This window comes from Bison bison, unplaced genomic scaffold, assembly GCF_000754665.1.
Source record: "Bison bison bison isolate TAMUID 2011002044 unplaced genomic scaffold, Bison_UMD1.0 scf7180017864519, whole genome shotgun sequence".
NCBI classification, from domain to species: Eukaryota; Metazoa; Chordata; class Mammalia; order Artiodactyla; family Bovidae; genus Bison; species Bison bison.
The window spans coordinates 6,525,845-6,552,380 of record NW_011495072.1 but is presented as its reverse complement, the minus strand read 5'-3'; the positions used below and the strand labels follow the sequence as shown (position 1 = coordinate 6,552,380).

The window sequence follows — 26,536 nt, the reverse complement described above, 5'->3', positions numbered from 1 at the left end:
GGGATTGTAGTGGGTGGCTGCCTCCTGGAGAGACCACAGTTATCTACATTGCTGCTGACACAGAAACACCATGAAAATATGCTAACACTTGGGCAAGGTTGACCTAGACTCTCCAGCTAGCTCTGTTTCCTTTCTCCTCCTAGGAAGAAATATGTATGTGCAGTGGGAGACTTGGTGGTCAGGGGTTAGTTGGCTTAGGGTCTGAGGCTCTTTGATCTATAGCTTCTCTTTCCTCCTTGGTTTTCTTGCTGATATTGCTTGTTGGTTTGCCTATTTCCACTCCCAGTAGAGACTGGGAGTCCCCTGCGTGGAAGAGACTAACTGTGGCAGACAGAGTGTTGTCTTTGTGCCTTTTGAACTTCATGCCTTGGGCTCCAAGTCTTGGCCCTTTCCCTTACAGGACAGAGAGGCTCACAGGCATAGAATAAAGATAGGAAGTGGGCAGAGGCCTGGGAGGGAAGGAGAGAGGGAATGAGTGAAATAGCCAGGGGAAGAGAATTCCTAGAGACAAGGAAGCCAGTGAGAAGAGCATGAGGTTGGGTCTCATGAGACCGAGGTTGGGGTCCCGAGCTGCACAGATTCACGGAGCCACCCCAGACAAGCTCTGTGATTTCTCTGGTCTCATCTTGCTCATCTGTGACAGGCAGACACGGGGCCAGATTATCACGGAGGCCCTTTCCAGCTCTGACTTTCCCTAAGTCCTCAAGAAAATGGAGTCATAACACCAGGGACCAAAGAAATTAGACACCCCTCCGGGATGGCCCCAATTCTTCCCAGTTGGTTGCCATCCTAGTCATGGCTACACCCAGTGATCTGAGTCTTTTGGATTGTAGGGGACTCGCTGTAATCTCTTCCTCTGGAACGAATCCTGTGGTCTGAATGTCCTTGACAGTGTCCAGAGGGGATGTTTGCCTGTTGCTTGGTTGTGTCTGACTCTTTGTGACCCCATGGGTTGTAGCCCACCAGGCTCCTCTGTCCACGGGATTTTCCAGGCAAGAACACTGGAGCGGGTTGCTATTTTCTTCTCCAGAGGATCTCCCCAATCCAGGGACTGAACCCGAGTCTCTTGCATCTCCTGCCCTAGCAGGTGGATTCTTCACCACTGTGCTACCTGGGAAGGTGGTGACCAAATAATATCTCTCCAGGAGAAAATGTCACCGTGGGTTATCAGGTGGTAGAAGCCAAAAGACAAGTGTGTGCTCTGCACAGCGAGGTCGGGGGAAGCATATCAAATGCACCAGTGTTGGAGGAATAAATTTTGGTTGATGCATGAGCTTGTTGCCTAATGATTTCCCATTCATTCTCTTGTAAGGGGAAGATTAGATATTTATACCATTGAAATGCACAGCATACTAATGAGCAGCACATGGGGCCAGGGCAGGGCAGGGTCGGCTGGCCCAGCAGGCACGGAGCTATCTCAAGGTGCCAGCAGAGGAGGGAGGCAGAACAGGGCTGTGGTCTGGTTGCCCGTGGAAGCTGGGTTCTGCGGGCAGCTGACTAGGGTGGGCAGTGGGGCTGTCTGGATGCTAGGAATTTATCAAGGGTGAGGAGGGAACTGTCCCCACGGTTCTGAGCTTCTGGCAGCGTCTTAAGGCCATTTCATCTGAAGCTACAGAGATGGACCTATTGTGAAAGGCTGAGTTTAGAAATGACTTGAAAGAGAACACCCAAGGCCAATGGAGCGGTTACTGAGCAACGCTGCTTATAGCTGGGTCAGAGGCCTGTCTGGACCAATTAGCTTTGTTTTCCATCCCGCTGGGAAACCTTTAACCCCCTGTACCCAAGAAAGGCTATTGGTCCCAGGGGGCCCAAGTGAGAGGTTGTGGAAGGCCGGTGCAGCCATCACCTCTGCTGAAGAGACAACTCGCTGGTCTGGAGCTCTTGCTTGCAGTGCGGGAACCCTGCGGCAATTCTGGGATTCTGTCCCCTCCCTCTCTCCCCCGAAAAGACTTGTTGCCTGTGGGTTGGAGCTCAGACCCACACCCTGCCTCTCCCTCTTGCTGGGCTCTTGATGGATTTTCAGCAACCCTTGGGTAGAGGAGCCTTGGGCCTTTGAGTAGTTCCCAGAAGAATCAAGGTCACATTGGCTGCAGAATCTGGGGCCTGGTGGGGAGGGTCATAGTCTCAGGACCTGAGCTTTGAGCGTGGTGAGACCCCTGGTGCACCCCCTTCCTGCTTCCTCCCAAAGTAGAACAAGAGCTCGGAAGGCAGGGCTGCAGGTCTTATTTCTGGAGTAGGGAAAGCACTCCCGACTTCGACATCCCCATCATCACTTGGCATCCTTGAGGGAGGCAAGCAACCAGGCCCTTCCTCTCCTGCCCTCTCAGAGGAGAAATGCTGGCCGGCTGCATTCTGCATTGGCAGGGGCTGAAGGAATCAGCTGTGTGGGGTCTGGTCTGGACATTTTTGCCCTTATCCCAGCCGAAGAATTGATGCTTTTGAACTGTGGTGCTGGAGAAGACTCTTAAGAGTCTCTTGGACAGTAAGGAGATCAAACCAGCCAATCCTAAAGGAAATCAACCCTAAATATTCATTGAAAGGACTGATGCTGAAGCGCCAATACTTTGGCCACCTGACGCAAAGAGCTGACTCATTGGAAAAGACCCTGATGCTAGGAAAGATTGAAGGCAGAAGAAGAGGGTGACAGAGGATGAGACGGTTGGATGGCATCACTGATTCGATGGACATGGGCTTGGGCAAACTCTGGGAGATGATGAGAGACAGGAAGGCCTGGCGTGCTACAGTCCATGGGGTCACAAAGAGCAGAACACGGATACTGAACAACAACAAACTACGGCCTGAGGGTGGAGGTGCAGGAGAGCTCAGCATTCCTGAGAATAATGAGGATAACGAGGCCAGGCCCCAGGGAGTGTGGGGGTAAGTGAACATTAGCAGAGACAAGCAGCTCCAGCTGAGCAGCAAGTAAACAAGTGAGGCCTGCAGCCCCGAGCCACGCAGGGGCTTCTGACTCAGGCTGGCATCAGGCTGCCAGGAGGGCACAACCAGGGCTCACAGGGGCCGGGCCACCGAAACAGTGGGCAGGGCTGACTGGATTCATACATTATTCAGAGCAGCTCTGACTGGAGGGCCTGGGGAGCAGTCTTCATGGGTTTGGGCGGGCAGCCCGGGCCCAGGCCCAGCCTTGCTCCTTTCACACCTCCTGGAGCCTCCATGTGACCCTGATCTGCCCTGTGCACCTCTCTTGGAAGGTTCTCTCTCTTGGCTTCTCGCCAGGCTTGGTCCTGCTTGCAAGAGTAGAGTCCAGAATTCAAGGCAGAATTCCAGGGATACCTAGCCTTGCTGCAAATTCCTGATGCAATGTGCTGTCTTGGCCTGATTTGCTCTGAGTGGACTGGGGCCACTCACCCACTCCCCCCAGCTCCATCCCACTTCTCCCCAAGTGTGGCAGATACATACATGCACACTGCAAAACCAGCCTGCCAAGTCACTGAGAGCTCACTTCCCTAAATGACACATAAATGAAAAACAAGAGTTCCCCTAAAATGATACATACAACCATGTCCCAGTCTTCCACCAATGACCTCATCTCCAATGGGGCTCTAACTGCTCTTGGCAAGGCTGATGCTGGCAAAATGGTCACGTCTCAGTCTGCATCTAACTTGATCCATTGCAGGGTCTGATGATGTTCATCCTCCCCTCTCTCATTCTGGACACACAGTCTTGGTTTCCCAGGTAACTGTACTTTTCTGGTTTTTTCCTCCTAATTAACTGGTTGCTGGTTATCAGCCTCCTTTGCTGACTTTTCCTCATGGTCCCCACGGTCTAAACAGTAGAGTGTCCCATGGTTCAGTCTTGGGTCTTTCCTCTTCTCTAAATTCGGGATCTCAACTAACCTCATGGATTTTAACACCATCTACATGCTGATATCCCCTATACTGAGTTGTTCAGCCAAGGCTTCTCTTCTGGTGCATTCTTTATCCAAGTTACTATCCAACACCTCCACTTGAATATCCTAAAAGTATCTCAACTACCACATATTCAAATCTGAGTTCTTGATCTTCATCCTCATGTGGGTTCTCCCTCCAGAATTCCCCAACTCAGCTGATGGAGATGCCCTCCTGAGTTGCTCAGGCTGACAACCTTGATTCTTCTCTTTCTCTACACCTTAGACCCTGCACCCAATCTGTCAGCAAATACTGCTAATTCTACTTTCAAAATACATCAAGAATCAAGAACAGCTTACATCTCTACCCCCATCCCTGTCCAAGCCACTGTCTCTCTTTGACGGCAACAGCTTCCCGATGGATATTCCTGTCTTTGCCCTGGTTGTATGTATAGTCTATTTCCAACCTGTCAGCCCTAGTGATGCTTTTAAACTTTTGACTGTGGAACTCCATGAACCTTTCCTGCCCCTTCCCCCTTCTCACTTCATCTTTTATTTTCTCTCCTCTCCAGCCCCATTTCTGCTTCAGCCACATTGAACCCTTACTTCTTTGAACAAGCCGGGTGTTCTCCCACCTCAGGATCTCTGCATTTGGCATTTTCCCTGTCTGGACCTCGGCATGGCTCTCTCCCTCTTCTCTCTCAGGCCTACTCTTGGGGATATCTCCCCTCACTAACCTGTTTTACCCTGTGATAGAGCTTCCCAGGTGGTGCCAGTTGTAAAGAACCCACCTGGCAATGCAGAAGACACAAGAGACATGGATTTGATCTTTGGGTTGGGAAGATCCTCTGAGGAGGAAATGGCAACCCACTCCAGTATTCTTGCCTGGAGAATTCCATGGACAGAGGAGCCTGGCGGATTACAGTCCCTGGGGTCACAAAGAGTTGGACACGATTGAGCAGCTGAGCACGCAAGCATAGGACCTCTCCTCCAGCCATCCTCCCAACTCAACACACCCCACCACACTTCCAGGCTTTATTTTCTCCAGGCCACTCATCACTCTCAAACATACTATCTATCTCACTTACTCATTTGTCTCCCCACACCAGGGTGTAGGCTCCCTGAGATCTGGGGCTTCATTTACCATGCATCTGCAGTGTTGTGTTTTTTTTTTAACTGTTCATGGGGTTCTTGCAGGCAAGAATACCTGAGTGGTTTGCCAGCTGAAGCTCCAATACTTTGGCCACCTGATGTGAACAGCTGACTCATTGGCAAAGACCCTGACGCTGGAAAAGATTGAGGGCAGGAGGAGAAGGGGACAACAGAGGATGAGATGTTTGGATGGCATCACCGACTCAAAGGACATGAACTCAAATGGACAAACTCCAGGAGATAGTGAGAGACACGGAAGCCTGGCGCACGACTGAATAGCAACAACCATCCACAATGTCCAGGACTGTGCTTGGTACCCTGCAGATGCCTGAAGAAATCACCGCTGGATGAACAATTCCTGAACCATCCCTCCTTGGCTGTCCTCAGTTCTCTTTTCGCTGTGCTCTCCCCCTGCTTGGTATCCTTTGCTGGTCCCTCTCCTCTTTCTTCTTGACTGTGACTGTTCTCCAAACTCAAATCTTATTCTTGAATTCTCTTTCACCATCTGCATCCCCCATTCCACTCCCTCACTCTTGCAGCTTATCACCTCTGTCTTCCCCCATTCCCTTTTCACGCCTAGTTAAATAGTGTTCTTTTGGTTACATTTTTACTTGCTCTGAAACCTCCACCCAACTGTCAGCTCCTTGAAAATAAGGACTATGTTTGTCCTTCAATACCAAGTGTTCTTGGACCCAAATAAGTTCTTAAGAGGTTACTGAAGACATGTGGGTGAAATTTCATTATGCTTCCCTCTTGCTCCTGCCCTCCCTCCTGGCCAGGGTAGAACTGGGAACCTGAGATCCAAGGTGGGCACTTTGAAGGTGTTGATCAAACTGCCGGTCAATGAGTATCTGGGAGGCTTTGTCCCAGGGTGATTGAATGAGTCACAGTGACTCAATTTTGCAGATTCTTCGACTCCAACTGAAAAGGCCTTTTGTAAGCCTTTGGATCCTGTTGCACTGGAGCACATGGGTGTGAGAAAAGGATGCAACTCTTTTCTGGCAAGGAAAGCAATTTCATTCCAGGAGGCCAGTTTTCCACCAACACACTGGGACCTGCATGTCCCCCTGGGACAAGAGAACTGCCTTCCTACCTCCCCTATCAGACTGTGAAGCTGTGAGAACTGGACAGAGTTGAAGTTTTCGTATCCCCCGGGCTAGCCTGGTGTCTGGTACACGGTAATTACGCCACAAGTAGTTATGCACAGAGAGAAGAAACCCACCATATGCAAGAGAGGTTCTTTCTAGATCTTTCCCCCAATCCAAAGAAAATAGAGAAACACACTCCCTTCCCTCTGACTCTCTCTCAATACTCTCTTCCTTCACTGCCATCAAAGCCTAGCCTAACATATTCTTTTTCTAGAAACTTCCCAAACCAATCTCGTCTGACTCTGATTTTTTTTCTCCATCTCTCCTCAACATCTCTGCTTATGGCTGCAGTACAGCTGCTTGGGTAATTTTGTTTGTGAACATCTGAATTGGTCTGCCCCTAGGTGTGTGCCCTCTGCATGAGAGGGTTGGGAGGTTGGGGGGGGAGTCACTGGACACAATTCCCATTAGCCTAAGCTGTAGGAGCCGGGCTCTTTGTCATCCTTTCCACAGCCCAGCCAGGCTTCTATCCACAACATGTGCTCAGTGATCAAACTGACAGCACACGGTTGACACTCAGTACGTGTCTGTTGACTGAAAGAGGAATGAATGTCACACTCAGTGCCCACAGGAAGAACACTGGGGAGATGGTAACAGAATCCAAGTGTCAGCACAAAAGTCCCCTGGAACAAGAGGAATGAACCAGGTCACGAAGAAAAATCCAAACCAAACGCTCTTCTGGATTTCCTGATGAGCTGCACCATTTCAGGGTCTGTCTTCTGCCCAAGGAGCAACATAATCACACTTACTCCCCTCTAGCCGTGCCAGGACGTGGGCTCTGCTGAAGGCTCTCTACCACTACCTATCTGGGTGGCAGTGGGTATCACTGAGCTTGCAACCTTCATTTATTTACTTACATATAGGGCACAGTAATAAGGCTTCTGGTGAGGATGAAATGGGGTAAAGTTGCTTGTGCTCTTGGCTCCTGGTAGGAACTCAAGTAATAACCTCCATATTAATAACTGGCAGACGGGGGCCTGAGAGGCAGGGAGGGCGCTGAGCCCAGGTGCAGGGCTGTGTCTCAGAGGAAAAGGGGGAAGGCCGTTGCTGACGGGGCCTCGCTTGTGGCAGCAACTCCCTGGAGGACATTTCCTACGGGCTTGAAGAGAGGACACTTGAGGGGAGGGAATTCTGCCCAGGGGCCTATCAACCCAGGCTTTAGGCCTCTACTAGGGAGACCACACTCCCGCGCACTGGGTTTTTCTGCTATGAAATCGCTTCTTTACAGGAGAAGCTGAGAATCTCAGAATCTCATAACTTTGAAACTGGTTTCTGAGGCACGTGCAGCCCAGAGAGGGCAAGTCACTTTTCCAAGGTCACACAGAGAACACAGGGCAGGACTATACATAAAAGAGAGAAATAAATAAAATAGGAATGAATAATAGCCAACCACCTGTCAGAATAGATGGTCCAGACCAAAGTTGGGGCTCAGACCCGGGGGTGGTATAAATAGTGCCCTGGAGGCTGAGTTAGAAGAGAGGCACTGTAAGCATGGAGCTCAGCAGGCTGCCCTGTGACAGTGCTGCCCTAGGCATCTTTGCATTTTATTTAAGTGACTACATATAATACAAGCTAGGTACCATTATTACCTCTCACTTTCCTGATGAAGAAACTGAGGCACGGTTTAGACAATGTCCCTAGGGTCTCAAAGCTAGAAAGTGCAAAAGCTAGAATACAACACAAGTTTGTCTGGTACCAAAGCCTGAGCTCTTTGTACCCAGCTCTCCTCATTCCCAGGCTAGAGAATAGATTGTTCCACCATTCAAGGCCTCCCTTCCCCCCTGCAGACTGAGTCCAGGCTCCCTGGTAGTCTATGGAGTACTGACTGCATTGGCACCAAAACACACACATACATGCACTCGCACACACACACATGCACATGACCACACACACTCACTCTGACCCATGAGGAACCTGGTAAGGTAGAAAGATGGCCAAGTCCATTAACGCCACCAAGCATGGCACATATTTATGGCCCCAATTACAGCCTCCATGAAGGAGCAGGAATGGGGACAGGAACAGTTGTGTGCACTGGGGTCTGAGGCCTCTGTAGCAATAACTACAAGATTACAGAGACGTTAGCAAACCTTGGTGACGGCAGCTCTGTTATAATGATAAATCTACAGCTTTATATAGAAATAATGAGACTGGGGGCTGAAGGGGGGAAAGGGAAGAGCAGAATGATCTCAGCCAATGGATGTTCTGGGTGGAGAGAAAAATGGCAAACCGCAGGGAACTCCCAGGAGACCTCCAGGGGACCTGAGTCAAGCCAGCGAGAGGGGGAAGTCTCAGTGGCAGCCTGAGCATCTGGATTCTGGGGAACAATAGAGGGCTCCGATGGCCCCAACACGTCTGCTGTGCCTGCTTCTCACCCTCCAGTTGAGGGGGAGGAGTAGCTCTGTTACAGCCTAAACTTTGCCCAGAACAACCTGGGGATGCTGAGGCCAGTGTTCCTTGGGCCTTAAGGGTTTGCACTTTAAAAAGCTCGCCTAATTGGATGCATACCTTCCCTTCACTAGCTTTGAAGCTCCACGTTCAGTGCTTGTGCTCGCTCGTAAGGAAACAACACAAATGCTCCAGGCTTTGCTACTCTAAACCACCTTAAGCACTGGGGCAGGGACCAAGATAAGGAACCTGTCTGGTTCCACCTGCCAGGGCTGCACCTGATCCTCCTGTCCGCGTTCGAGGAGCAACAAGCAGATAGCATTTATAGGCTGGTGTGGCCTCAGAGCAGCCTCCCCAGCCCGCTTCTCACAGGGCCTCTCCTTCTACCAGACTGTGAGTCACTGACCCTCCACTTCAGTCCAGACCACCTGATCCGACTGGTTCATTTCTTTGCTACTCCAGACATCAGCCACCTACCTGAACCATCACTCTGAAGGAATGCAGAGCCATGCCTAGCTCAGCTCATTTTCCAAATACACTTGACTTTCTCCTCCAGGAAGGCTTCCCAGGTTAACTCTCTGCTTCTTTAATAATCCTTTCCCTGTGCACCAATATGTAGTTTTATTTGAATTAACTAAGCCATCGGTCATTCAGCAAGAAGGTGCTGAGTTCTTATGTTTGCCTAAAATGACACTCTGAGCCCTGAGGGAAAATAAAAAGTCAAATGTGGGACACAAACCATTCCTAAGCCACTGGAAGGACTTTGCAAGACAGAATATGAGTTGGTGTATAACTGAGGGACCCAGAGAATAAATCCAGGAGTGACTTCTCTGAGAGTGGAAGGACTTTGGGGGAAGCTTTCAAAGGTGGGTTGGTTTGGGTCAGAGAGGTGGGGGAAAGGCCTGGCTGCCAGAGGGAACCTTGGGAGTAAAGGCAAGAGGCAGAAATGCCGGGCATGTTCAGGGACCAGCCTGCAGGTTTGAGGAGCTGGAGGCCAAAATGCAACTCTAGGATCAGAATCCAGCAGGAATCTGGCACGCAGGAGAGATGGCAGCTGACTGGGCTCATCCACATCAGCCCCCATGGCTCTGGCTGCAGGATTTCACATACCTGGAGTACTCAATCATTCCCCGTCACTGCGACTTGGGCCTCTCTGGCCTCAACGTAATTACAATTTTAGAGTCAGCTCAAGCAAAAGCACCAGCCCTTCATTTCCTTTTCCCTTCCTTTGCCTGAATCCTCATCCCCCCAGGATAAAGAGACCGCCCCTGAGAGCCAGCCTGCTGAGAAGCTGCAGAGAGGAGGGCCCTGGTGGCCTCACCAGACAGAACATTCATCCCACAGACTGTGAGCAAGATGGGTGTATGAGCAAGTCACCCCCCCTTCGGCTTCAGAAACTCCTGGTCTCAGACTCCTGTCCTTGGCTAGAATGCTTCCCTTCCTCTTTGCATATCAAGTTATGTATACCAAGCCCTCCCACACAGCTAAATTCTCTTTCACCCAAGAAACTGTCCCTGACTGTCCTAATTCTCAGATCTTACAACCTCACGCATTATTTGCTACTTTGCATCACTAGCTACTGCATGAACATTTCTTGTCTCTATAATTCAAGTTCTGCATTGGGTCAAAGAGGCTGTCTTCTATCCAAGACCCCCCTTGGTCCCCAGTGCTTTGCACAGGGTCCTGCTTAAGAGAAGATAGAGGAGGACTATAATGGTACTGACTGAGGGTGATGAGGATGGTGAGGGTCTGTCCTTTTTCTCAAGCTGGGCTGGGGAAGAGGTGTGGGACATGGTAGGGACAGCCATGGAATTCTAGGAAGTTAGCATTCATGTGAGGGGCGTCCCTGAGCGCAGACTGCCTGCTCCACAATGAGGGCGTCCATCGTGCCTGGAGCTAAAGTCACAGGAAAGGGAGGTCTCTGGGGAGGAGAAGGGAAGCTCCTCAGAGGGCTGAGTTGAGTCCTGCTCCTCACAGCCCCTGGCCCCCACCCCCCTCTCTCTGAGCCCCGGGGCCTCAGCCTCAGTATGGGGAGGACTAAGCCGCTCTTCGCTACCTGTACGGTCACCATAATGAAGCTGCTGCCATTCGAGACCACAGGGAAGAGCTGTACCAGATGTAAACTTCACAGTGATTGATAGAGCAGAGCTCCTGAGCTTGGGGCCGGTGCACAGCTGCTGTTCCAGCCGGCCCCGTCTGCCCGCCCCATCTGCAAGCCCCCCTGCCTGTGCTGTTTTCTGTTCTTGGGGATGACATTTCAGGAAAGCAAAAGTAGGGGAAGTGCTGGGACACCAAACTGGACCAAAGTTAGCATCAGCTAGGAGAATGGGCTATCCCAGAGACCTTCCCGGAGCAGAAACAGAACCCACCAAGCTTTCTCCCCTTGAACAAATCAATTCCTTTTCCCACCAGAGTGGGGTTGATTTTCCCAGCCTCTCTCCTTACAAATTCAATATATAGATATTGAGCATTGATTGTCCACAGGGAGAGTCTGCACCCAGAGAAACAGTGAAAGAAATATCCCAGGGGACACTCAACCACTTGGCGTTCAAGACACCAGACACAACGCCATTGGCATTTGGTGGCAACACCCCTTCAGGGCTCTCAGCTGCCTAGCTGGACTTAGAGAAAGGCACATCCCACACCTCCATCTGTGGGATGCAATTACACAGCTTCTTCAACAGCCACCCAGGGCCCTGGAGAACACTGTCTACACTGGACCCAAGGGTTTTGGAGATGCTCTCTTAATTCTCTGTGCCAAACCTTCCCGCCTCTTAAAAAGCCAACTCAAGCCCTACTCATTTTCAAAATAATGCTTGACTTTCTCCTCCAAGAAGTCTTCCTGGGTTAACCGTATCCAATTCCCATTGCTTCTTTAATAATCCTTTCCTTGTATGCCAATACATAACCCTTTCCTTGTGCGCCTTGAAACCTTCCTGGTTAATTCTAATTGATTATGAAGAGCCCAGCATCTGGCTCTGTAGTGTGTGAATTAGCCAGGTCTCCTTCTAGGCTGGCCTCCTCCCCTACCACCTTCCAGATGGCGTAGGCAGGCAGGGCCTGAGAGCAGGGGCTCTGCTGCATGACAGTTTCTAGTTCTGGTTGTTAAGTACTTCCAGTCCCCCTTCTGGACATGTGGTAGGATTGCTTTGCCCTGTCCCCTTAATATTAGGAGTCACATGTGTCTTGCTTTGGCTAATGAAATGTGAGTGGAAGTGACATGTGTCATTTCAGCATGGAAGCTTTAAGAAATAGTGCACGATTTGGCACATCCCCTCCTTCCTGAGGTGGTAACTAGGAGCACAGGGTCAAAACGGAGCCTCTGTAAACTTGGTGACAAGGTAGAATGGAACCCTGGTCAAGCTGCAAAGCACACGTAACATGAACGAGAACTAAATCTTGGCTGCTTTAAGCTACCAAATCCTAGGATTATTCGTTGCTGTGGCATAACCTGGTTTATCCTGATTAATATAGCCTGTCCTTGATCGCCTGTGCCAGGCTTCTAGTACACATCAAAGCCCTTGGCACATGTTGCTGTCTGAGTCAGTCTATAAGCCCGGCCCCATCCTCGCCCATGATTAAAGACATACATTATAGGTGGTAGTCCTGAGGCCTAGAAGTTGGAGGCAACCACTACAGAAGATACATCAGAAGCAATAGATACAAACTCCCTTTCCTTCCCTTCCCAACCACTTGGGAGCTCTGCTGTCACCATCCCTCCCCACCCACCTGGGGCCCAGTGCAAGGATTTCTCCCGGGGTGGGCTGGGCTATGAGGTGGGGTCCCCTTTCACATCCTGAAGGGCAGAGGCCCATTTGTCTCTAGGGGTTTCGGGGTTCGGGAACACATCCACTCAAATCCAGAACTATAAATCCTGAAAAGGCCCCCGGGGCCGGCGGTACTCACACTCGTGGCGTACTGGATGTCCTTCCAGATGGAGGTTTCCCGGGACAGGTCGGAGGCCTCAAAGAGGTTGTCCAGGATCACCTCCCCGATCATGTCGTGGCGGGAGAAGCGATCAAAGTCGAAGACGCTGAGATGCAGCTTGCGGTCAGCCAGCTCCTCGTAGGGCACCGGGAAGTGGAAGTTCTCGTCGAAGGTGGGGTTCAGGGTTTTGCGGTGCACCCGCGTCTGCAGCTTGCACTTGCGATCGGGCAGGAGGTAGATCTTGACGTAAGGGTCGGAGCTGCCGCAAAAGTCCTTGGCTGGGAGGTCAAAGGCCTTCAGGATGCGCACAATCAGGGTCTCGTTCTCGTAGTCGTAGCGCAGGCTGAAGTTGATCTTCCCGCAGCTCTTGGCCTCGGATTTGGCATCGTCCCCATCCACCGACTTCTGCTTATAGAGTTCGGGCTTGATGCGGCCGATGCTGGTGGGCTGCTCCGCCGCTGGGGGCAGCTCGTTGCCGTAGTCCACGCTGGACACGTGCATCTGCCGCGGCAGGTGGCGCTTGAACGACGTGTGCCTGGAGGAGGGGGAGAAGGGTGAGAGAGTGAGGTCGGGGGACGGAGAGCGGGGTGCAGACCGACATGGCTCGGGGCCCGGCTCATCCTACCCCGTGTGAGGCCCCCTTTACTTCCTGCTAGCTGACCCCCTTTACCTCTGCCGCACTTTGTGCGCATGTCTTAATCCACGTAAAGTAGTTGGAATGGGGCCTGGTACATAACAAGCTTTAGTAAAGGTTAGCCATTGTGATCATTATCTTTTCCCTTGCTTTTCTGCTTCTGGCTTTCTAGGTTTCTTTCCTGGAAGACGTTGACTCAGGTTCACCTATTTAAAAAGCTCCCCTATTTAGAAGGACCATCCTTTCCCACCCTCCATACAGCATTCCTTCATCACCACCAGGATCATTACCCCCTTTCCCTCTGCCACTTTGTAGCTACATGACCTGGGACACATTATTTAATCTTTCTGTACTGTAAGATATGAAAAACTAAAAGTAGCAATTGCATAGGATTGCTGTGGGGTGAAAGGAATACACACAAAGTGCTTAGAACAGAGCCAGGTATATAATAAGCTCTTATTATTGCATGGATTCTTACACTGGCTCCTCACAGCAACCTTATGAGCGTCATTAGCCCTATTTTACAGTTGGGAAAACTGAGGCTTAGGAAAATGAGCAATTTGCCTGATGTCAAAAAACAAACTCCGTAAATGTGACCCAGCACTTGTACCATTTCTGGCTTTCAATCTGAAGACCAGGCCTGCTTCCCTTTGGCTGGACCGCTGGGATCCTGGACCCAGGAATCCATAAGAGCCCCAAATTTTTAATAAATACAACGCCTTATGCATGCACGTTCCACATCTTTTAAAAGTTTCTGAATTAAAAAAATAAATAAATAAAAGTTTCTGAATTTAGAGTAGGTTTTTGTCATTACATGGTGGTTGTTTTTTTGTCATTTTGTTTGTTCAGATAAAGAATGTCATGTATCCAATTTCTGTAAGGCAGGGAACTCTGGCAAAGGCTATTCTCCTTCTCAAAATGTTAGGAATCTCTTGCTTCTCTCCCACACACTGCAGACTCCATCTCAGAGGCGGTGCGGACATAGACACATCATTAACTTTTATGTCTCTGCACCTTTGCATATTCCTTTCCCTCTGGACAAGCCAACACCTCCCACCCACACACATCTCAGGGTTGACCACCTGCACAGCACCCCACCTCCAAGGTTCCCCTCTCCTGAAGTCACCCCTGGTGCCCACCTCCGAGCCAATCACCCACCATGGAAGACATCATCTGACATATTCTCCAACCAGAATACGCATATGATTATTTCCAGTCTCTGATCCTCACAGGCTGGAATCTCATTCATGTATTGGATTCAGGAATGTGGAGTTAAGGAAGGGAGGGGTCCACCCCTCACCTGGTGGACGATGCTGGCTCTGTGGTCTGTCGCTGCAGCCGTGTGTGACGCTTGATGTGCTCTTTGACGGACATCTGCACCTCAGCTGGGATATCTGGGGACGTGTGGCTGATCTTCACAGCCGCTTCTAGGAAGCCCAGGGTGTGGGGGTCCTTGAGCTTGTCCGCCATGTTGCCTCTGGAGCTGGGGCTCTGGAGGGCCTCCGGGGAGGGATTAGCTGAGGAGGGGCTGGAGGCCTCCTTGTTCCTCCAGGGCATCCAGCACAGCTTCCAAAAGAGAAAGAGAAAAACTGCCACCAGGGCCACGCCACACACAATAACTACCACTGAGAGGAGGCTGACAGAGGTGCCTGCCCTCAGCCAGGCAGGGAGGCACAGAGACAGACAGAGGTGGGGAGAAGCCGGGAAGGGTTTTCAAAGAGGGGCCACACACAAGGGACAGAGACGGAAGAAGAGAAAAGAGTGGTCATGAGAAGGCTGCCCAGGCAGAGGAGGGATGGTTGTAGGGTCAGTGCTCCACATCCAACTTGTGAAATATCTGCAGCCTCGTGTTCACCTCAGGCTGATTTCTCCAGCTTCGCCCCTCCCCCCACCGCCAGCTTGGGGAGCACCTGGGCTGCCTCCCCGACTCCCTGTTGGCATGTGCCCAGGGAAGGGAAGGTAATTTAAATAGCAGCCTAAGCAAATGTGCAAATTCGTGAAGCGTTCACATTTGGATGCTGTTTGAATTTCTATTAGAACTGTTACTATGGCCAGACTTAAAGCAGAGTAGTTTTTTGCAGACAGTTCTCTTCCTCCACAGGTTGTGAGGCATTGGGGGCCCCAGGCTGAGAAACTTCATTCTCTTCACTCACCCCAAGCCCGCCAAGCCCACAGCAGGAGCTAATATATAGTGAATAGGTTGACTTGAAGAGAACGAGATCAGGCATAATCTCCTTGAGGGTGGGGATTAGGTCTAATGCTTCTCCCGTATTCTCAGAAGTGTGCACAGAGTAGGCTCAACAAATACTTGTATGAAGTTGGAATCTCCCTGGAGAAGGAAATGGCAACCCTTTCCAGTATTCTTGCTTGGAAAATCCCATGGACAGAGGAGCCTGAAGGGCAAAAGTCCATAGGGTTGCACAGAGTTGGACATGACTGAGCCCACACACACCACACCAAGTTGGAATCTGATCCACACAGTTTACTTCAGAGCTAAATACAAACAATTCCGATAGCTGTCCTTTGCCCCCATTCCTGTGGTTCTGCTGTAACACTGGTATTTTTGAAAGTCATGATTGATTCAGAGGCAGGCACTCACTGTCCCACCCTGTGCCCCAAGTAGGATGTCCATTACCCTAGGAGAGTTGTGAAGGATGCCTTTCTCTGGGAGAAGCTACTAAGCACGCCCCTCACCCGCACCCCACCTTTAGGAATGAACCTTTGAGCTCAAAGGTTCTTTGAGCTCTTCTTACTCTGAGACATCAGGAAGCCTTGAACCAATGGGTTTGCACAAAGGTCACTTGTAGACAAGCCAGAAGAGGCTTGTTTGGCTTGCGTATGACTGAAAAATCAAGCAGTTCCATCATCACCATCGTCATCATCACACCAGATTCCTGGCTTCTCTGGAAATGGCCTGAGGTCTTGGTAACTGGACCTGTGCTCCCACATACTGAGAACTGGCGATGCCCTTCGGAAGGCTGTATGCTCACTAGCTCCTGTCCCTGTTACTTGCCTGCCACTGCAGGCCTATGAATTATCCTGTCCCAAGCCTTAAGAATCTTGGGATTTAAGGTGAGGAATGACCCTACAAGTACTGAGGTCAGGCTGTGCTTCTGCAGGTGGGAGCAGTGTTCCAGATGAGGGACTTGCCTGTGGTCAGAGATCACAGAGCCTAGACCAGGGTCCAGATGTCCACTGCCCACCCAGCCTAGGGCTCATTCCACTGTCCCAGACTGTTTGTCCTGGATTAAACTGTAGGTTACTGTAACCCTGTGTTATTTTTCATTTGTCTGACTCACGGCTCAGCATAGAAATTGACACATGAGAATGAATGAATGAATCAGTCGATCAATGTCAAATAAAACAGCTGTCATTATCGCTCAACCAATATTTACTGAGCACTTGCCTTGTTCCTGGTACTAAACTAGGCTGGGAGATGCTTGGTCCCTCTTTGGGGGATCAAGAGAACTCTCACAGCACAGGCCCCAGGGAAAGCTCTTCTCCTTCCAGAGGGACCTGAGGAAGAGGCCAAAACATCAGTCATCTCTGGGGAGCGAGCACTGCCTCCCGACTCCCTGGCTGCAGGGTATTGGCCTTGATCAGCTACCGCCTTCAGGACTAAGGAATAAGAACATAGGACCCTCATGCCTTTTGCCACCTTCTCCAGGCCCCAGGCCCCTGCACAGAGACCTGGGAGCCTTTCCCCAGCATAGGAGCTGAGGTTAGTCCACCAGAGACTGCTAGGGACCAGACAAACTGATTCTAAGTGAACTTCTAGACTAAAGGTCTCCAATTACAGTGTGCATGCATCCTGGGAGTGTAAGAGAAAAAAATATTAGATTTCTTGAATATTTATTCATTATCTGAAAAATAAAAAAATACGAATTATAATATACAAATTGATAGTAATGAATTTTGTTATTGAATTTAGTCAAGTTATGAACATTACAATGTCCAAGGCGCAAAGTGCTTTTTATGTATTCACTCATTTAAGACTCTCCAGTGAAATAGGTGAAGATTATTATCCTCATTTTGCAGATGAGGAAACTAAGGCACAGAAGGTTAAATAGATTGCCCAGGGTCACACAACTGCTAAGTGTTTGGAGAGTCAGCTTTACAATACCCCTTTTGTACATGTGTATAGAACATGGGAGCAAATAAACACATATTGGAAGTATTAAATAAAAATAAATTTTGCTGTTACGATTTCATGATCTAAATAGTTTGAAGACTGTTTCCTTAAGCCCTGATACCCTTGGGGTTCACAGGAATGCTACCACAGATATAGCTAAGTATATACCACAGATATATATATGTGTGTGTGTGTGTGTATTTAAAAGTATCTGGCCATCTCTGAGCCCTCCACATCTGTTCTTTGTTACAGCGGTTCCGGGTGCATTCTCTGCAATATGAGTCACCTTAAAACAAAAGGTATTTCTAGGGTTTTGCTTTCCTTTGATCATACATCTTTCTTCTTCTGGTAATAATTAGAATTTTAATGAGAAAGGGGGAGAAATGGGGGGAATCTAGAGAGCAGAGAGTGCATTTAAATGTTCAGTCTGACAAAAAAAGAAAAACTGAATTCATAAATGAAAAGAGAGGTGGAGGAATCAATTTTTCCTCAGCATGGTTGCTATTTGGAATGTGTCTCCACATGACCCCTGGCTGTTGTCCCCTCAGCACTGTGAGATTATTGGGAATTGGCACCCGGTGCTCAATACTGGTTATGTAAGGCCAGGAGGCCCTTCCTCTGCCTGGAGACTCTTCTTCCAGGATACCTCACAGGCGGGCCATGCAAATAGAATTAGGTCCCAATGCTGAGTGGGTTCACACCACAGGGGAACGAGGTGGTGAGCAAGGCTGGTAAGACCAGAATTAGGCCACGGTGTGTATGATTGCAGAGGATTTAGCTCCTTTAAAATCACTGCGTGTGACCTGGAATTCAGCCTGCCCTCAGAGCCTGGCTGAAAACGTGTCACAAAGGGCTGTCCAAAGGCCCAGGTGACCTAAGACACTTGCCTTCCTACCCCGGGCCTGCTGGGACCAACCCACCAGGATGCATTGCCTCTAGTAAACTGCAGGTGCATACACAGCCTTCACAGCCTTTTCCCCACTCAAGTCTTGTTTGAACCTCAACCCTCTGAGGCAGATAGCATTTTGATGGCAGTTTAGCCACCTTTTAAGTTCTGACCCAGTGCTCTTCATGTTATACCATACACTAGCTTCATGGTAAGAGAGAATAAGGACACCGTGGGGGAAGGAGAGGGTAGGACAAATTGAGAAAGTAGCACTGACATAGGAGAAGGCAATGGCACCCCACTCCAGTACTCTTGCCTGGAAAATCCCATGGATGGAGGAGCCTGGTGGGCTGCAGTCCATGGGGTCTCGAAGAGTCGGACATGACGGAGCAACTTCACTTTCACTTTTCACTTTCATGCATTGGAGAAGGAAATGGCAACCCACTCCAGTGTTCTTGCCTGGAGAATCTCAGGGATGGGGGAGCCTGGTGGGCTGCCGTCTATGCGGTCGCACAGAGTCAGACATGACTGGGGTGACTTAGCAGCAGCAGCAGCAGCAGCAGCATTGACATATACACACTATCATGCGTAACAGAGATAACTAGCGGGAAGCTGCGGTGCAACACAGGGAGCCCGGCCTGGCGCCCTGTGACGACCTGGGGAGGCGGCAAGGGCTTGGGAAGGGAGGCTGAAGAAGGACAGAATGTATATATGTAATTATGACCGAGTCGTGTTGACATATGGCAGAGACCACCACAGCATTGTAAAGCAATTATCCTCCAATAAAAGAGAGGTAAGCCTCTGGTAAGGGAGAAAGTCCTACACATTGAAAAAGAGGACGAACTTCCTAAGTGTTTGTATTTCTATTCTTCCTTCCTCTCCTTTTCCTTCTTTACTTCCCCTTCATCCTGGAGAGAAAGAAGCATTGTTTTGGAGTCAGACTGGGCTCATTCAATGTCCATCTCTACTGGTTATCAACTGTGACTCTTAATCTCTCTCAGACTCTGTTTCATCATCTGTAAAATGGGTAGAGTAATATATCTACCTGATAGGGTCATTGTGAGATTTAAATGAGATCAAGTGTATCAAAAGTGCAAAGGACAGTGCCTAGAATGTAGTAAACCATATAATAAATATTTGCTTTTTTAATTAGAATTGTCTAGTTCTGCCCAGTCTGATTTTGAACATCTTTTAATTTTAAAATTTGTTTAGTGGGCAGAACACATGCAAACCATGAACACTAATAAGAGAGACAGCTTTAACTTTATCATTACAAACTAGGAACAATCTTACCAGTAAAAATAATACAATTATTCTATTATATAATATATATATTAATATAATACAATTATTCTATTATGTCTCTATATAATATGTATTATAATACATATATATTATAGCTAGATCTCCCTGTATCTCAAGATGTAATACATACTATGTGAAAGATCTCACATCTCCAAGTTTTTCTGTCAGTACTCACTGTTCAGTTGTTTTGCCATTACTGTCACCAACCAGCTGGTGAACAAGCTCCAAAGGAATAAGAAGAAATTCACGGAAGAAAAATGTACAATGCAGAACGTACTATGCTTTTGCAAAGTTTGCTTGGAAACTGGGGAAAAGAAGTCCATTACTCAGTATTAGGTATTAGAGGAGACCAGTATTTTACGGGCACCTGGTTTGGGGAACCATATTGACCAGTTACCCAGCAGCCTTTGGGAGAGCAGATAGCGATGGGACTTGGCTTCGGAAACACACCCAGTGATCTGGTGCTGTGCAGGGCACGTGGGTTCTAGCCTGGACTGGGGAAGTGCTCAGGGACACGAGACAGACATCTCCACTGAGCACCAGTGCCAGAATGACCACAGAGCACGCTCATCAACTGTGTGACCTTGAACAAGTTACTTAACTTCTCCAAACACTGGTCTCCTCTTTTACTTCAAAGAATCACTGTAAATATTAGATGAAGTAAGGCCTTGAGCACAATGCTGGATACATGGTGTGTGTGTGCTTAGTTGCTCAGTCGTGTCCGACTATTTGCAATCCTTTGGACTGTAGGCTCCCACCAGGCTCCTCTGTCCACAGGATTTTTCAGGCCAAGAATACTGGAGTGGGTTGCATTTCCTCCTCCAGGGGATCTTCCCAACTCAGGGATTGAACCGTGCCTCCTGTGTCTCCTGCATTGCCAGGTGGATTCTTTACCCACTGAGCCATCAGGGAAGCCCAATATATGGTGAAAGTTCCCAAAGGTAAGTTGCTGTTATTTCTTCCTGGTTTTTGTTTTTGTGGTGGGTAATAGTTCACTGGGTACAGAATGGACCCAAAGCTTGGCCATTGAGGCAGGGAAGGGGGACATGGAACCAGGGGGCAAACATGTGAGAGACTTTAAGACCCTTCTTTTCTGGTGATGATGATAAGGCCCCTTCTTTCCTGATGATTCCCTGAAGGCCATCAGGGCAGGACCTGCCTGTCACCTTAAGTGAGATTGTCTGACAGGGGGGATGGCTCATGGCCTCCCTCTCTCTCTCTGGAAAATGGTAGGCTATTAATTAGCAACCCAGGCATTTCTTATCTCCCCACTGACACTTTTTTCTCCAGAGACAGAGCCCTGATACTCCAGTGCTCCCTCCTCTTCTCTCCACCCATAGTGTTAGGATTTATCAGCCTTTCTCATCGCTTGCTATTGTTCCCATTTTTCTAATGGGCTTCCGTGTCAGGAAGACATTCTTGCTAACAGACTGTAATTGAAAAGATAAACTGGAGAGAGGAAGTGAAAAGAAAGGACCATTTCCTCTGTTCCCCTCAAAGCTGGAGAAAGCTGGCTGCAGGATCTGGGGTCGCTGATGGACCCTCAGAAATGGGCAATGTCAGGCTCTGCAGAGTGAAAGCTGCCTCAGTGAAGGAGCTCCTGGGCAAACACAGCTGGAGGCACAGACTCGCACAACTCAGGGAGCAGCCAGCAAGAAACTCAGAGGCTCCAAACCCTGGAAGGTGCAGTGTCTAATCTAGGAAGGGAAAAGACTCTGGTCAGAACCATTAATATGAAGACTAGTAATGAAAGTATTAGTTGCTCAGACGCGTCCGACTCTTTGTGACCCCATGGACTACTGTAGCCCACTAGGCTTCTCTGTCCATGGGATTCTCTAGGCAAGAATACTGGAGTGGGTTGCCATGCTCTTCTCCAGGGCATCTTCCCAACCCAGGATCAAACCCATGTCTCTTACATTTCCTGCATTGTGGGCAGGTTCTTAACTATCTGAGCCACCAAGGAAGCCCTAGTAACAGTATTTGTTATTTATTTCTATATAGTAAGTGCTGTGCCCCTTACAAGATCTCTTAATCTTTACATCCTCCTTAAGAAATTAGTATTCATCTCTAAAAGAAGGGCTTCCCTGGTGGCTCAGAGGGTAAAGCATCTGCCTGCAATGCGGGAGACCCGGGTTCGATCCCTGGGTCGGGAAGATCCCCTGGAGAAGGAAATGGCAACCCACTCCAGTATTCTTGCCTGGAGAATCCCATGGACAGAGGAGCCTGGTGGGCTACAGTCCATGGGGTCACAAAGAGTTGGACACAACGAAGCGACTTCACTTTCACTTTCTCAAAGATAAAGTAACTACGTTGAGAGATGTTAAGGTAGTAACTTGTACAAAGTGTACCTAAGCGGAAGAGTTGAGATTTGAACTGGGGACTTTCTGATGTTGAAGCCCAGGGTCTTGAGCAGTTCCCTGAGGGGTCTGGAGGCAGAGCTGAAGTGTTCCAGAGGCAAAGTCTGGGCAAAGAAGCTGGGGAGGCATTTCTTCACTATAATTAGGAGAGGGTGGGGAGCATCTTCAGGTTTTTAGCCTGACCCTCTGAACCTGGGCAGAATTCTGGGGACCAGCCTCCTCATCCCCCATCTCTTTCTCCTTCCCTGGAAGATGCAGAAACTATAGCCATCAGGCAAATAATCAATGGCCCCTGGAAAAGTCCCATCTGGAAATGTACCTGAGAAATCCCTGAGAGAGAGAGAGAGAGTGTGTGTGTGTGTTGGGACAATGAAGGCTATTTTGTTCTGAGGCTCACATACATCTTCCATTAATAATAAGCTCTGCTTGTAAATTTATTAGGAGAACCTGGTATAATTAAAATTCAGGGTTAGGGGGAGGGGAAGCAGGAAGCCTTTGCTTCCTTTCCTTCTTTCAGAGATCCAGGCTGAACTACTGATGGGGATAATTAGTGGAGTCCAAACAGAGAAGGAATTAATGCTCTTGGAAAAGCTGTGATGAGGAGAGACAATGCTGGACTAATTACAGCCGCACCAAGCTTTATGACTGGGTGCCTGTTTCCACCATCATTAGAGGATTCAGGGATAAATCGGAGACTAATATGGAGTGTCATAGCTAACAGAGCATTGGCATTAATTTAGGGATTATTTTAGTATTATTATTTTGGTGGATGGTAACTGTACCTTTCTGCCTGGTGGTCAGGATATGTGGCCCTTCTGAATGGAGCAGTCAAGGCTGGGATGATGGGGAGAGGGGCAGACAGAAAGTTGGATTCTTTTTCCTCCACCTCCATCTCCCTGTTTATACTTGCAACCAGTGAGAAAAGAGGTTTGCCTGGACCTCATGGAGCAAGAAAAACAGTTCAGTCCCCACATAGAGAGAAGGGAGGGATAAGGTAGTATCATATACCTGGAGAATCCAGAGCTGGATGTACTGCTCACCTCCACTTTTCAGTCCCTCTGCTTTCAGTTCCTAACTGTGGCTGTGTCCTTCTGTTTTTATGTTTAAAAATTTCCCCTTTTTTCTCCACCTTCTGTTTTTAGGCATCTTTTCCTAAGTTGGACTAGCAGGGGTGCCACTTAGCTGTGTCAGGACTTTTCTCTTACTCTATGTTCCCCCTACCCCCCACCCCACTCCAGACAGTTCTGTGGGAAAGTGAAAGTGTTACTCAGTCGTGTTTGACTCTTTGCAACCCCATGGACTGTAGCCCACCAGGCTCCACTGTCCTTGGAATTTTCCAGGCAAGAATACTGGAGTGGCTTGCCATTTCCCTCTCCAGGGGATCTTTCTGACCCAGGGCTTGAACCTGGGTCTCCTGCATTGCTGGCAGATTCTTTACCATCTGAGTCACCAGGGAAGCCCTGCTGCTGCTGCTGCCGCTGCTGCTGCTAAGTCGTTTCAGTCGTGTCTGACTCTTCACGACCCCTTGAAGACTGCAGCCTACCAGGCTCCTCCGTCCATGGGATTTTCCAGGCAAGAGTACTGGAGGGGGCTGCCATCGCCTTCTCCAAGGGAAGCCTTATACAGATCTTAAAAAAACCTGGCCTGATCCACATGCTTCAATCTTAGTCCTCATTATTTTCAGTCACACATCACACTCCAACTCTGTGGACAGGGAGGACACAGTCATGCTAGAACAATTAGAAAAGAACATATCTTTTGTGCAGAGCTTGGGAGGATGGAACATTCTGTATCTACCATCCCCACTCTTGAAGTTCCCACACAGAGAGAAGGTAACTTCTAGAACTGTAAATCCAAGGGCTCTACAACTCCTAGATCCTTGATCCTGGTTCTGGAATCTTAAAGCCCAAGACACACCATAGTCTGAATATCATCACCATGGGTTCTAAAGGATTATGTATTGCACATTTCCCCAGAGAGGGCAAAATCTGCAGAATTCCTTCCTTCCATCAAGGAGTGAGGGACTGACTCAGTTACAGAAACAGAACTTTTTTTGTGTGCTTGGATGAAATGCTGTGCATTTAATTTGGCATCACAAGCAGGAGAAATACTATCTGTGCTGCAAAAGGCCAACTTCAAAGCCAGGTGGCTGAATCACAGAACATCTCCAGAGTCATTAGAAAAGTGAACAAACATCACATACATCTCATGGCCATAAATGCACCAAAGAATAATCATTCCTGCCTGCCAGCCTGGGAGGGGCAGGGCTGCTCAGGCTCTCTCAACAGATCCTTGCATTTTCTGGAACAACTTTGTACTTCTTACTACCTTGAGAATGCTATCAGAACCCAAGCTACCCACACCTAACACTCTGCAACTTGGCTTATGAAAAAAAAGTTTATTCGCCTCCAAAAGGCAAAGGACACAAAGAAAGGTGAAGAACTGCCTGCTAGTATCCCTGGGGTGGGGGTGGGGGTGGGGCGTGAGCGCAGGTGGATAGTAAGAAGGAAAGCAGACCCTTTACCTTTAGAGTTTTTAAAGAAAAGATAGGACTTGCTTTTAGCTCAGATAGCTGTGTACAGATGTTTCCAATTCAGGGTCTGATTGAGATTTCTTGTGTAATTCGTATCACAGACCTTGGCATGTAAGAGGGTCCCCCAAAATGATAGTAGAGTCAGAATCTCAGTTGTTGAATCTCAGGATGTTACTTAAAATTACATGAGTAATTACAGGAGTAGAAAGGCAGAGGAAAACATTCAATGGCAAAGGGATCTGGGAATACTCTCATCACTTGCATTTTTCATGAAACTGCAAATGAAAAGATGCAGCATTTCTCTGAATGGAGAATCTGGACCCAGACAGTTGTTCTGGAATGCAGTTGTTCTGGGATGCCTGGGTGTGGGATACCTCAGGGCCTGATCCCAAATTCCACAGCATCACCCCAGACTCCATGCACACCTAAGCCTCCAAGATCCCAAAGCCACACTTAACCATTTTTCTTTTTCCTGCTCTGATTAAGGGTCTTCTGCCTCTCCCATCCCTTTCAGACCCCTCCCCCCACAGCTTGGCCCCAGGGCTTGTGACTCAGCAGTCAAAGTTAAAGTTCCCCAGGGCTGACAATTCAACCTTGCTCTCTGAAGCAGCCTGCAGGGAAGGCATACTGATTCATCTGGGCCTGCTGGCTCTTACTCCTCAGCCTTCCCTCATCCCCAGCCTGGCCATCCAGGTACCTGTCATTGCAGACTATGCGGTGTCCCTCTGAAGTCAGAACACCAATGCCTTCCTGTATCAGGACGTGTACACATGTATGCCAGCTGCCCCCCCACCCTTAGCATTTCTGCTCTAAACAGACAGGAGGAACAGTCTCCATCCAGAACTCGACAGGTGTGTTCTCAGCTTGAATTTAGGGTCTGAGGAGGTCAGAGCAAGCATTAAGAGACCCACTGGAGAAGGATCATTGGAGCAAAGAAGGGAAGGGAGCTGGGGAGGCAGGCAGGAAGAGACTCCCTGACTTGGGGAAAATTGTGTGTCTGACATGCATACGGAGTTGGGTAGTGCAGGAGGTGATGGCACCTGAGAACCAAAATCTGATAATACTTACTGGGCCTAATTTGTTCAGAGATTCTTCAAGAAGAATCAACCTCCACCACCGTACAACCTTCTAAAAGTTCTTCTGCATATCTAACCTCAGTCCTTTCTGCTGCAGTAATCAGCTCATTGATCAAACACTGCCAGGACCAGAGTTGGGGGGAGCAGCGCCCCCTACAACCCACACAGAGCCGAGGTGGGCTCCACCCGCCCCACGGTTGGACACAGCCCCCTCATGCACACAAGCCTCCCCGGGGCCACTACCCTCCTCCCTCTCCCCTATTCCCCAGCGGCCCTGTTCCTAAACTAGGACCTAGCTACATCTCCGACCTTTAACCTCAAGTGAAAACAGGGCCCTGGAACCTACGGCCTCTGGAGAGCTTACTCCACCTGTACCTCCTCCCAGAACCGCGGCTCCAGTCCCCGCTTCTGGTCCCAGGAGAAGCGCGTGGAGATAAAATTCCCGCCTCTCGGGGCCCCCTCCTCGCTCTCCCGCGCGGATGATGCGCCGCCGCGGGGCGACCCAAGCGTACCTCTAGGCCCAGCGCCACGGGGGTCAGGGTTGGGGTACAAGGAGGGGTGGAGTCTGTGGAGCCAAAGGAACCCCGGAGCCCGGGTCCCTGCAGGACCTCCCCACCCCACTCCGTATTCTCTCTCGAGGCTTCACACTGCCCCCAGCCTCTTCCCATCGCGCGTTACTCCCTCCCGCCCAGGACCCTCCAGACATCGGGATCCAGACAAAGAAGCCCGGCTGCCGGGGGTGAGCGCGGCCGCGCGGCGCGGGTGAGGCAGGTAAATACCCGCGGCGGGCCAACCGCCGCCCACCCTCCCGCGGTTCCCGCCGCCAGGGCGCGACACGCCATTCCCGCTGTCGCGACTCCCGGGAGACGCCGCAGTCGCGCGCCAGGCCCGGGCCCCGCGGGGCTCGCGCTCCCGACTCACCGGCTCCGGCGAGCTCGACCCGGCTCGGGCTCCCTCCTGGGCTCGGCAGCCGCCTGGGACTGCGTCCGGCGCAGGGTCCGCGCCGTTCGGGCAGGAGGCGCCCGCTTGGCGAAGTCGGCAAGAGACACCGGCTCCGTCGCTCATCGGCCCCGAGTCCGAGTGAGTCACAGAGAGACCGAGGGAGCGAGTTATAGGGGTGGGGAGTGGGGGGTGCGGCGGAGCCGGTGTCTCTTGCC

At 49.7% G+C, this 26,536-nt stretch overlaps 1 protein-coding gene across 1 annotated transcript in view; it reads right to left on the bottom strand.

The window, feature by feature from the left end:
- Positions 1 to 26,536, bottom strand: part of SYT6 (synaptotagmin VI) — a 62,492-nt gene that overhangs the window by 35,050 nt on the left and 906 nt on the right. The window contains exons 2-3 of the mRNA XM_010830766.1: positions 14,391 to 14,739; positions 12,436 to 12,991 (exon numbers count right to left, since the gene is read on the bottom strand). Of these exons, the coding sequence (XP_010829068.1) occupies positions 12,436 to 12,991; positions 14,391 to 14,739 (905 nt within the window). The remainder of the gene's footprint in view (positions 1 to 12,435; positions 12,992 to 14,390; positions 14,740 to 26,536) is intronic.